Here is an 18,429-nt window from a genome sequence, read left to right as displayed (position 1 = left end):
TTGAAAGCTATAATTCACTTTTTAAGAGTAAAAAGTGATCGGAGGGCAGCTAGCCTTCCCCCACACTCCATTTATTTTTTTCCCAGGCGCACTTCATATAGAAGGGGTCGTCGTATAAACTTCAAAGGGGACTCATTTCAAAGGCGCAAACTTTTTTCACTTTGATATTGTTACTTTGATACCAGTTTTGATACTTAGATGAAGATTTTGATTTTTTCTTTTTTTTAAGTTCGATTTTGAAATACAGAATTTTTAAAAACTTGAAAATTTTTGCAATCAAAAACGAACAAAAATTAATTAAAAAAATTTCCGAAAAATAAGTTTTTTAAAGAAAACTAAAGGCCATTTTAAACTTAAGCTCAGAAGATACAAATACCTTTTAAAATTCAAACTCAAAACGACCAGAAATTACTGTTAAAGAATAAATGAAACCCAAAACGAACAGAAATTAAATAAACAATCATAGGAAAAAAAAAAACAACAAGTAATAATATAAATGAATAAATAGATCGTAAAGCGAGTAGTGCTTAGATTGAATATGAAAATCAAACTTAAAACGAAAAAAAAATATTTTGCTATTGAAGTATAAATGAAACTTAAAACCAACAGAAATTAAATAAACAATCAATGCAAACAAATATACAATAGATATTAATATAAATGAATAAATAAATCTTAAAACGAGTGAAACCTAAATTGAATATGCCAATCAAGCTTGAAACGAACAAAAATCACGACAAACAAGAGTCTGTGTATCGCCTCCTTCTCTCACTGTAAAAGTTTAAAACCTACTGCGTAATTGGCGCTTTACTGAAAACCAATTTTATTACAAATATTATCTTTTATACTTAATATTAAAAATAAACCTTAAAATTATAGTAAAATTTTATTTAAATAGCAAAAAATATTTTGCTATTGAAGTATAAATGAAACCCAAAACGAATAGAAATTAAATAAACATTCAATGCAAACAAACATACAATAGATACTAATATAAAAAAATAAACAATTCTTAAAATGAGTGGAACTTAGATTGAATATGCAAATCAAGCTTGAAACGAACAAAAATCACTGCAAACAAGAGTTTGGGTATCGCCTCCTTCTCTCACTGTAAAAGTCTAAAACCTCCAGCGTCATCGGCGCTGTACTTAAAACTATATGCGTCTTGAACAATCTTGGAAAATATAAACAACATCAAATTTAATATTTGATTTATAATGATATTAGTTGTTGAAGGATCCATCAGTTCAAGAATTTATTTCACTCTAATTTTATTTTTATTTTCAATGCTGTAAGAACTGGAAAATAAAATATTTGTAATATAATTCGTTGGAAATTAAGTATCAACGACGCAGTATGCTTTTGGTTTTTATTCACAGTTAAGGATGGGAGCATTAACCAGATTTTAGTGTTGTGTGCAATAATACTCGTTTTGAACAACACTAGAAAGAACGAGTCAATTGAAGGGCATAGCTGATGCATAATGATATTAATTGCTGAAAGCTCATCAGTTCAAAATTTTACTATAATTTTAATGTTTATATTCAATATTAAGTATAAAAGATAATATTTGTAATAAAATTGGTTTTCAGTATAGCGCCAATAACGCAGTAGGTTTTAGACTTTTACAGTGAAAGAAGGAGGCTATACCCAAACTCTTGTTTGTAATGATTTTTGTTCGTTTCAAGCTTGATTTGCATATTCAATTTAAGTTTCACTCGTTTTAAAATTTATCTATTCATTTATATTAATATCTATTGTATGTTTATTTGCATTGATTGTTTATTTTAATTTCTGTTCGTTTTAAGTTTCATTTATACTTCTATAGCAAAATATTTTTTTTTTCGTTTTAAGCTTGATTTTCATATTCAATCTGAGCATTACTCGCTTTAAGATCTATTTATTCAATTATATTGTCACTTGTTGTATGTTTTTTTTGCTATGATTGTTTATTTAATTTCTGTTCGTTTTGGGTTTCATTTATTCTTTAATAGTACTTTCTGAGCGTTTTGATTTTTAATTTGGACAGGTATTTGTGTTTACTGTTCGAAATATTAAAATGGCCTTTACTTTTCTTTTAAAAACTTATTTCTCGGAAAGTTTTTTTAATTAATACTAGACAGCTGCTACTTCTTCAGTGATGATGCGTGTCTGTTATTGTCTAAGGGCTCTTTTGAGACACCAGTCTCGTCGAGCTTAATTGTTCCGTGACAAAGAAATACTTTTTTGGTTACCCAAAAACTAACACTTGAAAAATTTGGTGTACATTTTCTTCCTTTGTTATAAGACTATGCATCCTTAGATAGAAAATTGTGAATTCATGTGTATTCTTTGTATTGAGAGAACCACTCTTCGAACGTCTTCTGAATAAACAAGCTGAATTGGCTAGTCAAATCAGCCTTTAGAGCATTAAGACTCTTTAAGTACGAGGATGACGTTTGCATTTTATTCAATGCGTGAATTTTTTCAGGACTCTTCTATGGATCGAGTGGAATTTATATCAGCTCCTGAGGAGGTTTTGATTTTGATGAAGTGTCAAGTTCTAGGCGACACCTTATATTCACTTTTTTTTTGGGGGGGGGTCTAGTATTCTATAATATTATATTCTCTCTTATTAAATTTTGCTTTTTTCAGAAAAACGTTGGTATATTTTTAGAACAAGAATTTCTTTCAACGGAATTCTAACAACATGTGTTTTGAAGTTGAATATATTTTAAATTTATTTAAGCAATTATTCTTTAAAAAAATGGTTTTATCAATGTTTTCTTTCTTGAGAATTGACAATAAATCACTTTTCGTGGAAAAAGAAATCTTAATTCTGAACCAAGAACAATTAAGGTTTTTTATAAATACTTTTTGGTGAATATAACATTGGCCTTAGTATTTGATTTCGAATATTTATTTCTAACAAGTTCAAATTTTCTCTTTTAAAGTTTCTTATATTTTTTCTGTTTAGATGTGTTTCTCAGCCTGATCCTGTTGCATACGAATATTCAAAACAGTTGACGCTGAGTTGTTTACATTCATTTATTACAAAGATGGAAGCTGAGGAATTGAGCAAAGTAAAAGTTAAAATTGACGTGGATCTTTTGGTTCGATGCATCAACTTTTCCAACAACCCTCAGACTCATCATCATGCTCTTCTTCTTCTATCGCAAGCAGCCAGACTTTTTCCTGTAAGTAATAGAATATATTAATATTACTGACCTCACTGACAACTCCTCGGGGACGTGGTTAATGAGGGAAGGGGAGTCATCCTTGGTATTTGCTCCAAATTTTTATGCTCTATATTAATTTAATCAAATTATGTTGATTCGTAGTGAGAAAGGTACACAAGGACAACTGAGCTCAGATATTAAAAGAAATAATAAATGAATGAGGTATCTTAACTAAATCAAGCCTCGTGCTCTTTTGTATTTGCCTAATTTTAGCTTGGGAACCTAATCCGTAGTTGGATGCGTGTGTTAAATGTTATCCAAATCCAAAAACGTTAAACGAAACACCTAACACTTTTAGTTTTTCAACATTCTTCGTCACTGGTTTTGTGCAGCCTTTCTAGTAGAGCCCGACCGATATAGATTTTTGGGGTCCGATATTGATTAACGATATATCGGTATCGTACCGATGCAATACCGATATAATTTGCCGATAAATTCCCCTCCGAAAAAAAAACCTTATCGAAAGTTTAAACCCTGGATTCTCTGAATCCAGAAGCGCAAGATATTTATTGAAATTGATTATTCGAAATCCAAACTTCAGTAGCGGGAATTTGTGTTTTAATCATTCACATATTAATGTGAAAAATTTACTTTTCATTCATATGATATAGTCTCTTACTAACAAATCCATGCTAAGTACACTGGATACAGGGGTGCAGCTAGGATTTTAAGTTTAGAGGAGGGATTTAAAGAATGTGTCAAAAAAATCGTCAACTATGCCGACAAATTCGGACACATAAGCTAAAATTCGTAATTTAGACATTTACCTTACACATAAGGTAAATAACTAAATTTTCAAAGGTGTTGGCACGCGGCGCCGACACCTTGGAACTCCTCCCCACCTTAGGACACCTCCCCCCTCCTCTTAGCTACGCCCCTGACTGGATATCATGGTTTTAATGGATTGAATCTTGGATCTTTCACTCACGCTAGTGAGCATTCATTAAACAGAGATGTACGGTCTATTCTATTCTTTTTAGTGTTTTGGTAGAAGTTGTACGTTATTGAACTCACCATACATTTCGAACATTGCTGTACCAGATGTGTAAACAACATATTTTGACTTCATTTGATTCCCCTCTGCTGCTTTCTCCACTATGGTCACAATTAGCTGTTATCTCCGCCCCCAAGGACTGGGCAAGCAAAAGTTACATGAGAAAATCTGGCTCCTAAAACAAAGTCGTTCATAAACAAAAATTAAAAATAATAATATTAAACAAATCGGCCGATATCCCATATTTTTTTCTAATCTCCGATAATGATACCGACCCCCATATCAGCCCGATAAAATTGGCCGTCCGATATCGGTCGAGTCTTACTTTTTATATGGGATAAAAATAGCTTTGATACTCAATGCTCCATTTTACGGCTATTTCCATAAGCCAGAAAAAGACACATTTGCCCAACACTTCTGATAAAGAAACGTATCTTAAGAAACGATTTAATATGGATTAGATGACCAAATTCCGTATGTCAGTTTGGATGATGATACAAAAAAATCCTATTTTTATGAAAGACAAGGCATAAAGTCTTTGGAATTAATGCTTTCAAGCTATGCGTCATTTTAGAACAATTGACACAAAGAAACTTGTTCTAAGAACTCAGATTTTTTTAAGATTTTCAATTATGTAAACAGTGTATTGCCTGATCATTTATTCACATATAAAGGATATTTGGCATCATGGTCGAGTGGTTAAAAAAAACTTGGTTAAAACTCCAGAAATAGGTTTAAATTCTTTCCATAATGGATTTTTTGGAACAAATTTCTTTGATTGCCCTCAGTTTAAAAGTTAATAATTTTATAAAAGTCGTATTTTAAAAAATGTGGGAGGTTGGTTTTTTATCGAATCCTCTCGGCGTTTCGACAAGCTGAGAAGCATGATCTTTTTACTGTCTCCATAAAATATTTGTTATTGAAGATTTTCCCGTAAGGTCAAATCAAGCGTGTTTTTTAATTATGTCCTTGGTCTTGTTTAAAGGACGACGCCCTAAAAAGAACGGAGGGTCGAAATGAAAAATTTAAAAGAGACTACTCTGGTGATAAAAGTGAGATAAAAAGATAAACTTAAATTAATTATTAAAAATTAAGATAATTATGTCTTAAGCCACTGATAGCCTACCAAGGAAGTTCACAGATAATGTTAATTAATGAATCTGAGCTGTACAATATTTTATATGATTATCCCAATTATATAATTATATTAGCTTTTATGGACAGGTGCAGGATTTGGCTTTTACACTATGGTTAACACTTGTTCTTTAGCTTGTTTTGTGTACAAATATGTCATTCATAAAAACTACAATTTATTGTTTAGTTAACATAATTGATTAGTTTCTTTTCTTTTAATTAGAATTTATCAATTGTTGTAACACACTCATATTATCTTTTGTATTAAGAGATAACTAGTCATAATTTCTATGAATTCTCCTGCAGCAATTGTACAATATAGAAAATAGGAAACTGAAGAGAATCGGGTCTTATGCGCTTTAACATGGGGCTTATAATAGGAATCGAAAGTGGTACAGCATAATGTTACACAGCTGAATTAAATAAAAATGAGCATAACCATAGCACAAGAAAAAGTGTAGCGGTTCGCATAAAAAAGGGAACAAAATCGAAACATAAATAATTTTTTTAAACAAACAGACAGGTGCAGGATTTGGCTTTTAACGGTAGATAGTGTCATTTTTATGACACACGAACCAGTTTTCACTCTTATTAGTCACTTATACCTTTTTGTGTATGATTTTTGAGTGTATTGCTTACATACCTCCCGAGTAAGGTCTGATCCCTGGGAGGTTTGGGGTAGCCGGGTTTGAACCCCCCGAAATTTATGTTTGACTCATAAAAAACATAATAAAATGCAAACAAACAAATTTTTCCTGTGTTAAAAAAAAACAAATTACCCCCCCCCCCAAAAAAAAAAAAAAACTCCTGAACTGATTTTATGATTTTTACAACTGAGCGTATATCGAATTTTTTTTATGTATAATCAGTTGATAATGACCAAATAATGGCGACTGTGCTTGTCCAAATGAGAAAATTTCTTTTTACACCTTGTGGGATAGAGTGGTATGACAAGAATTTTATGTTAAATACTTATCTGCCACCTTACCTGTCACCTAGTCTCTGAAGCATTCAGTGTAATTATTGGTTTTTATTATATTTTTGTTCTCTGCTTATTTTGTGTCAGTAAATCAAAAGCCATTTCAATTTTTATAACACTCGTAGAAGTTGAATGAGCGCAAAATGCATCTCCGCAATGAAGCCACCACGATTAAGAAATAAGGTTGATTTAAAAAGATTAGGCGTATTTTCTTTTCCATCATAATATAAACGTTTTGCTATGACGAACAGTAAAATGTAAAAATGCATGCCAGTTCCATGACTTCTTTGGCTAATTCCGTTTGCTTACTTTATAATTACTTCCTATTCATTTTAGGAAATTGTCCTTGAGAAAATGATGTCCATCTTTACGTCAATGGGCAACACTATTCTAAAGAGGGATGACGACTATAGTCTTCAAGTGATTGACAAAACGCTCACTGCTCTTATACCCGAATTAATTAAGGTACTGTATGAAATAACAATAAACAGACTTAATGCTTAAGCTAACCGCCGGTTGGGTTACTTAAAACCCGAATCCGTTTTGTTTCTTTTGGGCAAGTTCTGTTAGGCAAAGAGCCTTTAATTGAATAGTTTTACTGACAAAATCCCGAAAAATAAATAAAATCAAGTTTATTGCACTTTGTTTATATTTGATAATTTTCACCAGTTTTTTTGTGAGTTTGTTTCTAGTGTGACAAGAAAAACTTATGTAATCAGCATTCCATTTACTACAAAAGCTGAATTTTTTTCACGAAATAGAATTAAACTGTAAACGAAGATTCTAAAAGTACAAAAAATAGGGATTTCATATTTTTGTTTGTTCTCTTCGTTCACCCTGAAAAAAGTTGATTGTAGGCCTGTTTATTAAGAAATCATCCCTCACCTGTCTGATCTGGTCAACGTCTATTTTGAATGATCAGAACTTGCTACTTCAGCAAGTTCCTCTTCAAAAGTTAACTTCAATTCCTTGCAAAAGTTAACTTCATCTTTAAAAAAAACATAGTTAATAAAGAATGATGATGAATGAATTGAACTTACGAGGAATCAATTAGATTGGGTCTTAATTAATAAAGTAGGCCTTGTGTTTTCGACATAAAACCTTTAAATTAGGTGTTGTTTTCTTAGACCACACTGCCGTTCTAAGACGAACAAATAAACTTTCAAATGAGGATAAATCCATTTATTTAGACAGTGAAAAAAAAACAGGTACAAAAGTCCAGATATTTCGGTCACATATACAGCGACCGTCTTCAGTAGATATACTAAAATAATAAAAGTGAAACTAGCATATTTATATGCAACAAAATAAATAACTTTTCGGGTCATTCACAAAATAATGAACTTCCGGATTATTCATTAGATTATTTTTCGAAGAGAGTTAACTGACAAAGTTCATTCAAAGTTCTTGATGGAAAATTTCTTCTTTAATCTTGCCCAAATGTAAAACAAATTTCCAATGAAAGTGGCAAAGCCTTCCGTGTCTTCTAATTGCAAATTAAAAAAGAAAATTTACATCAAGAACCTTGAATGAACTTTGTCAATGAACTCTCGTTGAAAATAATCTAGTGAATAATACCGAAGTTAATTGTTATGGTAATGGTCCGGAAAACTACTTCTTTTATTGTGAAAAAGTATGCTTGTTCAAATTTTGTTATCTCAGTATTTGTACTGAAAACAGTCACTGCATAATGGATCGAAATATGTGGACTTTTGTTTCTGTTTTTTTCACTGTCTAAATAAATGGATTTATCCTCATTTGAAAGTTTATTTGTTCGTAGGCCTTATGTAGTCCCAGGAAAAATGTCCATGGTACTACAGACATGAAACTGATACATCGAGCAACATCTAAACTAATGACCCTTGTTTACCCCTCGGCATAGTAAATAAAGGTATGGCTTTTTGATAAAGCAGATATTTAACAAACCGGCTGCGGACAATTTTGCTCAAGCTACTTTTATTTTTTCTATGGGTTGAAAAAGGTATCAGATAACATCTGCGTCTTCATTCAACTTTGGGGATTTCTACGGGTCTCGGGTTATTTTTGAAATGTCATATGAAACATCATGATTACTCTCGCTAATCACAGGAAACTTCGAAAAGAGAAGGCATTGCTTAATAAAGGCTATTGCTTTCAAAGTGGAAGGACACAGGAACGTTCAAGCTTACTGAAAGAATTAAAAAGAAATATTATAAGCTAAACATTAAGAAAGAGATAAATAATGTCATTTGTATTGAAGTTTTTTGAAAAATCTAATTTTGCAACTCTCGTGTAAAGGTTTCAAAAATTATTCTGATTGTTAACTTTAAACCCCAAACCTGTCCACAATAATCTATTAACTGAATGCATTCACATGTTTCATTCTCATGCTTCAACATTTTTAAATTTCGCTCTGAAATTCTACCGGTCAATTTTTCAATAATGCTTCTTTTTATATGTAACTTTCAACATCAATTCTTTGCAAAAATTTTCTGTAGATTGGCAGAAAATTGTTGGTTGCACATTTTTTTTTCAAAGTGGAAAATCCCTTCTATCACATTTTAAAAAGTAAAAAAAAAAAATTATTAAAAATGACCAATTCTTAGAAAAAAGAAGTCAATTAGATGAATCTAATTATTAAGTCCAAGTTCAATCGCTTAAAAAGCACTAAGAGTCGGCGAATTCCACGCATAATAAATATAGTTAAAGTGATATTTATTGCTAAACATTTCAGTTTTAACCTTAGAGAATTCGAAATATAGACGAATTTCCTTCAGTCCGGACAAAAAAAAAACAACTATTGTCTTATTTGGTTTAGCTCAGTTTATGTTTAATCAAGACTAAAATTTGAATCTGTGTTGCAAATTTCCAGGCCAACGAGGATCCTAACGACCCAGCCAAACTGAACAATATCATCAACAATATAGTAGCTGTTTTTGCCAAATCTATACACGAGACGCCACGATATCGGCAAATCGTGACATTCAATAGACTTCTAAGTATCATTGGACCAGAAAATCATCTATGGCTTGGGCCTGCTCACTTAATGCAGATTGCTGCCGCTCAGGTGGACCAAGCAAAGAGAAATCAAATTCGAAAGTCTGCTCTCGAAGTTTGTACCTTGTTTGATGTGACAGTGCAGTTGAAAGCAGTTCATGATTTGTTGGTGTATGTTAACCAGCTTCCGCTAGACCTAGGTAAATTGGTTTCCTATTTCATATGCAAAACAAATGTAGCTAAAATGATCGTTCTGAAAAGTGACAATCGCAAGAGACAATAGGGTAGACTTTAAAATGTTTTCTTGAAATTCATAATTGTCCCTCTTTCGATTTGTAAAATTCTGTGTTACCCATAAACCCTTGGGTTGTACAAGTATTTTACTATTTTATATAGACAAATGTATGTAGCCTATATTAGTAGCTGACTTGCTATCCTTCCTAAATAATTGTAAGTGCCTTGTTTAGCAGCTACTTAATTGAATGCGGAACATAGATATATTTTCCAAATGCCTGGCAAAAAATTGTATTGGTTCTGTTGTGTATTGATGACATAAAACAATGGTAGTTCACAGATTATCTACATATTGAGGTTGAATAATTTGAGAAACATAGCCTACTAAAAAAAATACTACATCAAAAGAATGTGGTCTATATAAGAAATAATGATAGAATGATAATCCAAAATTACTGTTCTAAAGTACCTTCTCCATTAATCTTGTCACATATTTTTCCTGAAATTTTTTTTTGGTCATCCAAAAGTAAAGTGAAAACCTTGGAAAACTTTTCAATAGCCCTTGTAAGATTGAAAAGTTATGTTAAACTTGAAATATAAAGATACAAGAAAACCAGCAGGTTATAATGAACATTTACGTTTTTTGCATTGAATGATACAATCTACCTTTTTAATGTCTTTATTTCTTGGTTCTTGTCCTCTCCTTCAAGATATCTTGTTTGGAAGGGTGAGCTTCGAAAAAGGAGTTGCAACCTGTAGTAATAATACCTTGAGTTGGTGATATAGCTCTATAGATCTCTTTATAGTTTGGGAACGACAGGTTTTGGCAGTATCCATTTTCATAGTGAAGCAGCAGAAAATTGATTTCCAAAATAGTTCAAGATCTGCTTGATTTTTGCATCTATTCTAGATGTTTTTATGACGCTTCTGTGTCACCAAAAATCTATAAGTAATATTCGTATCTATAAGTAATATTCGTATCACGTCAATTTCCGTATCCTGATTCTGCTTTTTATCAGCTAATAGATCCATTTCTCTGTAAAACGAGAGCTTTCTTCTTTTTTCTGTAGGTTAGTTTATTTTTTTATCCTTAGGTTTGCCATTTCCGACCCTCTGAAAACAAGGTAGATTGAGCAAACATTAAAAAAAGGATAACAAATAAATCCTATGTGTGAAGCGGACAGCTTGAATTGCAAACTGAGTTTGTCCACTATGTCAAGGCTGAATATGACAAGAAGCATTATGACTGAAGTCTTTAGTTCCTCCATTAACTAAAAGGCTGTAACGGTTATAAAGGGGCGCTCAACCAAGGATGTGTGGAGGAGGCTCTACAGATATTGAAAATTAGTCAAGTGTTAGATTTATACGTCATCATTTTAAATTAAAAATTTTGGACAGTTGCATGACTTTTCGAAATCAAGAACTGTCGCATGCTCTTATGTAGGGAGTATTGTAATATCTTTGCTCATTCGGGTCTGTTGATACTTCTTTAACCATCATCTAGAACAGTGGTTCCCCAACTGTGGTACGCGTACCCCTGGGGGTACGGAAAATTTTTTTAGGGGTACGTGGCCGGCCAAAAAAAAACAGCCCTTTAACTCTAGAACTGGCAATTTTATTTATATTTTAGCTTTACTTTACTTAGTGCTGGTAACTAAAAAGGGGTACCTAAAAATTTTTGTGGGTAAAAAGGGGTACAGTGTCTATATAAGTTTTAGAACCACTGATCTATGGCACTAGAAAAACAGAACAATAGATTTAAAAAAAAAAGTCTGAAAACCTGCTCCGCATTATTAGAGAATCGCTTGTTATTTTTGACAACTCTATTGTATGAAATATTATAGTTAATTTGATTAGTTAATTTTTTCCCCTAATTTATTAATCTTAGGCGCTTCAGAAGACAGAGGAGTATTCGTTAAATGTTTTCCATAAGAATTATCTAACGATTGTTTTGGGTACCTGTTTGACTGACCGTATTTCAAACAGTAAGCTGTACGAAAATGTGGTTCTATTCCGCTATCTAGGGCTTAAACTAGGAAAGGTTGGCTTGGCTAAGACGTTTTATGGATAAAGCATGATTGATGGCCAAAGATCCTTCTTTTCGGCCATCCATCGAGTATCAATCGAAAAGCAGATCATCCCCGATTGAGGTAGGGAAATGTCGTAATAAAGAATTCAAAGAAAATCAGAACTTCTTAGGAGGGTGGAAAGAGGGAAGCTTGAGTAGATTCGGATGCCAGAGGAACGTGCACAGTCGTGCTTGCCTGATTTGAATTGGTGCTGTAGTGAGTTGTTCATAGTAGTAGTAGTAATAATATCTACTTAAAATTTTGTTGATTTTAAATTGTTGTTTTTTGGAGGTTGTTTTTAAGAGTGTTTATTATTACTTATGTTTTTTCTGTATTTTCAGATGCAAATAAAGCTACGAAACCTGTATTTGGACCCTGGACATTCGTTGGTGAAAAGACAGAGCTAAGATGTGCTGCGGAAATGAATTTCCTCATTTCTTACCGTTCGAACATCCTGCAGTTCCTGGCCTACCTCCTACAATCTCGAGATCTACTAGAGCGACTGGTTGATGATACGCCCGGAATTGACACTACGTTTAGTGCATTGGTAACAGCTGTAACAGCAGTTATTAGAAGATTAGATGAGTTCCATGCCAGAAAAGGCCGAAAATTGGAAAAAATCAAGGGACTGCTAAACCAAGCTCAAGACGTTATGGATAAGGTTGGAGTTTGTGTCTTTGAGTCACTAATTATTTCCCTTAAACAATGAACTTTATACAAATGATTTCAATAACGTCTTAAGAATTTTACATAGCACCAGAGACGGCTGTTTAATAATGTTTTTGGGCTTAAAGTAGTTTACAATAAATATTAGACTATGGCACTGTTTCATACATATTTGAAGCACGTTATTAATATTCTAATTGCGACTATTGCAGTTAGTAGTTAAAAATTATTACAAGCTTTTGTAATGCATCCTTTGGATAAAGTTGTTGCCCTTCCTTTCAGTTATAGTGTTTTATTGATAAATACGCACCTAATACTAGGGTCTCTATTATTTTCAGTTTTATCATTTTGAACTATGTCGTTTATTAAATTACTTTAATTATTCGTTCATTGTTCAACGGTGCTTCTCGGTTACAAATGTCCTTGCGTGGCAGCCAAGATTGTACCCTGGGTCATATTCCTCCAGCCAAAGATCAGTTGACTGGTCCGCTACTGGGCATTTTAAATGTTAATTAATTATTAATTGAATAGATACGTTTTTTCGGCACGTCTTGTTTTGTTCTTTTAGTTGATACTATCATTTAGCAAAACTCCACATTACAGTAAATCTTTTAATTTGTGTTATTTAGTCTGACCTTAAAATGTATACTAATTACCTGGTGTCTGAAAAATTGTCTCTTTCTCTAATTTAAGCTGGAAAATAAAAAATTGCTAGACCAATTAAATTTTTTGTTTGGCTTGGTTGGATTTATACTGTGTTTGTTGATAGATTATTCGGAAGCTACGGTTTTAGCTTGATTTTTCTGCAGTACTTTTCTTTTTGTAGTATTTCTATCTTACAGTTTGTCAAATTTCCCGAAAATTTTTGCATTAAACTTCAGACTGGCTAATTTATGAATGGCTGTTTGACAAGATCTTGCTTAAAAATTTTTAATATTATGCCAAACTTGCTGCGCTAAAGTATAGTTGAAGCAAGCATATACTCGATAAATTGTATTATTCCCTGGCTATGCCCCACACGCTGTATATTTCGTCACTTTAGGATTCGCCGTCTGAAATCGAGTAGTTGATGGTTTGTTGGGAATTTTCTCGATATTTGAAGTTTTTATTAAACCTCCCGTTAGATGCTCTGAATTATGTATATAGAGTACGATGTGTTTAATATAGTTCGTTTTTTCATCCAACTGATATTTTCTAGGAGGATTCTAGTGATAAAGTCTTTATTTTGGATTTTTTTTAAATTGATTTTTTCTTCATCTTTGTCAGGTCATTTATTTTCGTTTTCCTTTATCCGCTTCCTTCTTTGTATCTTTTTAAGCTAGAAAAACTAAGCTTATTTTATATCTGGAAATAATAACATTGCCACTCTTTGTTTAATGTATGCACTAGGGTAGGGCAATGGGTACAAGTGATATATGGGTTCACGAACAAATTCAAAATTTTTTGTTTCAGAACAGAAATCAAGTTGGACAAAAATTACCCTTCCAATATCCTTTTTTTCAATTAATTACATCTCTTCTCCTCTCAGAGCATGAAATTTCAAACTCTTCAGAAATATAGAATTTAATGTTATATACAACTCAATCTAATCTTACATTAAATCTTATCATTTATTTGAAAGGTTAACTTTACTTTATTATAACAGCCAAAGAGTGGTCTTACTCCATTGTACTTCCGTAAATTTTATTCCACTGGCAAAAATATGCTTCGCTGCAAAAAGGATATCTTCTCGTCCCAGGTAGTTCCCCCTTACGGTGGCTAAATTATCATCAAAGGAACTTTTTATCATATCCAGGGTCTTCTTATGTCTTCTTCAGGCCTTTTTAACACATTTGGCATTCCTACCTTTTTTTGGTTGACAAAAAAACTCACTTGATAGCAGACAGGGTTAATTTGCTGGGCAAAACAGCAACCATGTATTTTTGCCAACTTTTTCACGTCACTTAAATGATTAGTCTCTTCTATTTTCAGATAAATAGCTTGTTGAAGAGTGATATGTTCTTAGAAGTGATATTCAACCTTTTAAAAAGTACTCCTGATATGCAGAAGCGAGCTTTAGATCTTTTGGTTGTCAAATTGGAAGTTCAACCTGCAGTATTCGCTGACGAAAGTAGGATTTCAACATTGACTTCTATTTCAAATTGGCTAATAAAATTTGTGAAAGAATCTACGAATTGTGCTAAATCTGCTGAGACAACTGCGCTTAATCTACAGTCCGCTTTGAATGTTCTTCTTCACATCAGTCATGTTTTTTCTCTTGATTCAACTGCAAGAGTAATACCGGTAAGGTTTTTTCCTTTCTTTTGTTTTTTAGATTATCGCCATGATTGACATGATGGGAACAATGGTATTGCTTCCAATGTTCACAACGCTTTCAAAATTCTTTTAAGGGGCTCATGGAGCGTCTTTTCGGGGCTCTAGCCCTTCAAGGTTGGCAAATATAGCTATATTAAATCTTCAAACAAATCTTCTAGCTTCTTTTATGCACATATATTGATATTCCAAGTTTGTCCAACAAATCTATATTCTAGAATCTAGACATCTAGATTTCTTTTGCATACATGTTTTGACATATAGCTGCTGTTGCAATTGTACACTCTTAACTTAGTGTTTCAATAAAATTGTATTTAATTATCTTCATAGGATGATAAGTGCCTTCAATGACTCTAGTTTGCCGCAAACAGATCTCTGGCATAGAAAGTACCTACCTATTTCTGGCATAGAAAGTACCTATCATAAGCTTTTGAAGCTTATGTAGTCAATTTAACACTTAAACAACTGTGGTGGGATGATACAAAGTTGTTCTATACCAATTTTTAGTTTTAGTAATTATACTGCAATTTATGTCATATCAAACAAAACAAACAAGTCAATCAGCTGGACATCAAAACGGGAGTTTACAAGAGAGTTTTGTCAAATAGCGACAAACGATAAAAAAAAAGTCTGGAAGGAACTATGGAATTAAATATTCTAAGAATTTTTGTGTGAAAGCATGTACAGAGTACGTTCAATTTCATGAGTTTGAATAATATAACAAGCAATTTTTTTCTTGATCAAATAAATCCCATTCAATTAATTTCTAAGGTGTACGTATCCAAAAGCTCCGTACATAACTAATATTTAAATGGATCACAATTATCTAATTTCTTTATGCTTGCACGAAGATGATTCCATCCTTGTATAACTAAGAAAGTGTCCGCTAACTGAAACCATGCGAGGACCCTAGTATCGTTTTTCGTTTGAATATGCCCATGAAGAAAGTCAGCCCTCTGACAAAATACACCCATAAGACCGTCTGGAAGGCAATCATATGAACGCTTATGCGTATAGGACCAGTGTATAATAATCACGAAAACCCTTGAGCAAGCATTTTGTTATTTTTTTATGTGTCGACCACAGATTAAAGATTTCCGGGATTAATGACGTTATTCTGTAGTATGCGTATAGGATGGACTATTGAAGAGGAAGTACCAAATCATTCTGACGGACAGTACCAAATACATGAACGTATACTCTTTCAGAGCTATCGGAAATGCAGGGAATTTCCTGGACACTTTAATTGCAAAAGTTAAGATTGGTTTATGCTGTATTTTCATGAATTTTGATGCTATTGCAGTAAATTATATCTGCAAAATTGTGAAAGTAATTGAAGTAGGGTTTTGTTTTATTATCAATTCCTCCTTGCGCCCCTACTTCAGAGTCGTCACTAGTAGAAGTATTAAGTGGATGGGACTCATTGGATTTTGCGAATTTTATCTAGCCTACGAGGGCGGTAATTTTTTTATGGCAGAACTAATATCGAGATTTTGGTGAGAACCGTTGTGTTCTACATCAAATTTTACGTATTCTATTCTTTTACTACCTATTTGAACATATAGGGGCACGAATGGAGGGTAAATTCTCCTCCCCGTGTTGTTAAGTCCTCTGCAACTGCCATGATCTACCTGAATTTAATTTACGGGTAATTGTGTTGCTCAGAATTATCCTATCTGGGTATACAATCCGATATTGCAAATTTCTTCTTTTTTTATTCCAAGGTCTTATCGGAACCTTGTTAGAAAGTACCATGCCACAGATATTATTCCTGTCTTAAATTGTTTGAGTCATAAATTAAGTAAAGATGCTCTTTTTGGGCTAGGTCCTTACCATCGCCTCATCCGCCTATATAGTTAGTGTGTTATTGTTAAACTTGTGCGTTGTTCTTTTTTTTTCTGTTACTCCACTAACTTTTTCTTGTATAGTGGGTTATAAATAAAGTATTTTTAATATTATTATATTGAAATTTTCACCTAGTTTGATTAGTTTCACCTGCAGTTTATTTTTGTAACCTAAACTAAGAACTTGTAGATACCTCTCTTTTCAGTAAAAGGCCTTATACTTTCACTTTTTATTTAATCTTTGTTCTTGTTAAACCCTTCGCCATTGTGATGTTAAATCATGTCCTGTTTTAGATTCTGGCCTTAAGTTCATCTTTAGTGACAAAATCTGATATTCTTCCGGTTCCAGTACTAGGACAAACTCTTTTGTGTCTTGGTGAAGGAGTACGGCTTTGTGGGGCAGCATCTTTAGTGGAAATGACATCTTTTATGCCACACCTGCTGAGAATCCTTCAGGAAAATCCAAATGTTGAAGAGTAAGTAGTTCAGAAGAAAGAAAACACCCTTGTCTTTTCAGCACTTGACTTTCAGCACCATGTTCATGTAATAAACTTCAATAAAGAGGCTCCTTCAGGAACCTTCTTATATAGGGAGGTGTTTGCTTCAAGTAAACGCTATCAATGCGACCTAGAAACACCATGTTGAAAACAGAATTTCTAAAAATAATAAAAATTAATAATATATATATATATATATATATATATATATATATATATATATGTATATATTCTTTTTTGATCAGGCAAGTGTGTTATAATTTATTAGGGAGGGACACGGGGGGCAAATAAAAAAAAAATTACATGAAAAATATAGAAAATTATATAGAAAGTGATAAGAAACTTGACATTTTGAGGTGGGGAATTTTTCAAGTTAAGTTTTTATTATTATTATTTATTCAGTGAAGTTTCTTGGCTAAGCTTTTTTTCCCAATTCATAGAATTATAGGATAACATTATTAGAGAAGTTTCTGTGCTAAGCTTTTTTTGTTCCCAATTCAAAAATTTAATTATGTTTTTTCTTTTACCTTTTCTAGTATAGTTTCTACGCAACTCTTAATAGAGAGTTGCGTAGAACACTTTTGGTGTTCTGGACAAAAATAAAATTTAAAAATTCCCAACTAAAAAAAAATACCTGCTATGTTTTTGAGTTCGGCATACAAGAAGGTGCTAGAAAGAAAATTCTAAGCAGTACAAGTTCATACTTTCAACTTTTACTTCATATCCATTTTATCGCTTGTAGACTACTATAATAATAATAATAATCTGTATTTAAAACTTATACTACTTTTTTCCTATCCTTGTGTGATATACCATATAAGTACAAAAAAGTGATTAGTGCTATTTACGAAAACAATATTGCTGTCGCTAGGATAGGAAGCGAGGTTGGTAGCTGGTTTGGCGTTGTAAAGGCTATGTAAAGGGTAAAGGCTATGGGAGAGCATGGAATCAAATGGAAGGTAAACTCCTAGACTTGGATTATGTCAATAATTGAAGTGTCCTATATACAAGTTTTAAGGAAAATTAAATGAATTTGTGGGGGTTGGGGGCTGAGCTTTCGAAGTGCAGGAATATGTTCGAAAATATTGTGATGAAGACCAAGTCACTAAGACCAGGAATAAATGAAGGCGAAGAGATGATGTTTGCCAACGAGAGAATCGATCAAATGGATAGATTTACTTACTACGATTGTATTATTAGTAAATATGGGGGATGCAGTGAAGGTGTAATTTTTTAGAATGGCCAAGGCTCAGGGTGTTTTTTAACAGTTGAAAAAATTTTGAAGAATTGGAAGATAAGTATGCAAACCAAAATTAGAATATTATAAGCTGCGGTAATGACAGTGGTCAAGTATGGTACTGACACGTGGGTGCTTCGAAAATCAGAGAAAGATTTGTTACGTGTTACCGGTTCCACGGAATATATGTTAAGCAGCAAGTTGTACAAAAGATATGTACTATCCCGCCCTTTAGGGCTGTAGAGAAAGAAAGGTTGAGATTGCTAGG

General features: G+C 32.7%; 1 protein-coding gene across 1 annotated transcript in view; it reads left to right on the top strand.

The window, feature by feature from the left end:
* l(2)k09022 (HEAT repeat containing 1 homolog l(2)k09022) overlaps positions 1–18,429 on the top strand; it is a 175,236-nt gene that overhangs the window by 135,699 nt on the left and 21,108 nt on the right. Inside the window, exons 18-23 of the mRNA XM_089096772.1 lie at positions 2,957–3,176; positions 6,662–6,790; positions 9,177–9,501; positions 11,946–12,265; positions 14,242–14,553; positions 16,722–16,903. Coding sequence (XP_088952898.1) covers positions 2,957–3,176; positions 6,662–6,790; positions 9,177–9,501; positions 11,946–12,265; positions 14,242–14,553; positions 16,722–16,903 — 1,488 coding nt within the window. The remainder of the gene's footprint in view (positions 1–2,956; positions 3,177–6,661; positions 6,791–9,176; positions 9,502–11,945; positions 12,266–14,241; positions 14,554–16,721; positions 16,904–18,429) is intronic.

Source organism: Artemia sp. Qi Xiang Cuo, chromosome 11, assembly GCF_049724085.1.
Source record: "Artemia sp. Qi Xiang Cuo chromosome 11, ASM4972408v1, whole genome shotgun sequence".
Lineage (NCBI taxonomy): Eukaryota > Metazoa > Arthropoda > Branchiopoda > Anostraca > Artemiidae > Artemia > Artemia sp. Qi Xiang Cuo.
Note: the sequence above shows the minus strand (reverse complement) of the source record. Positions and strands in the feature narration are given on the sequence as shown.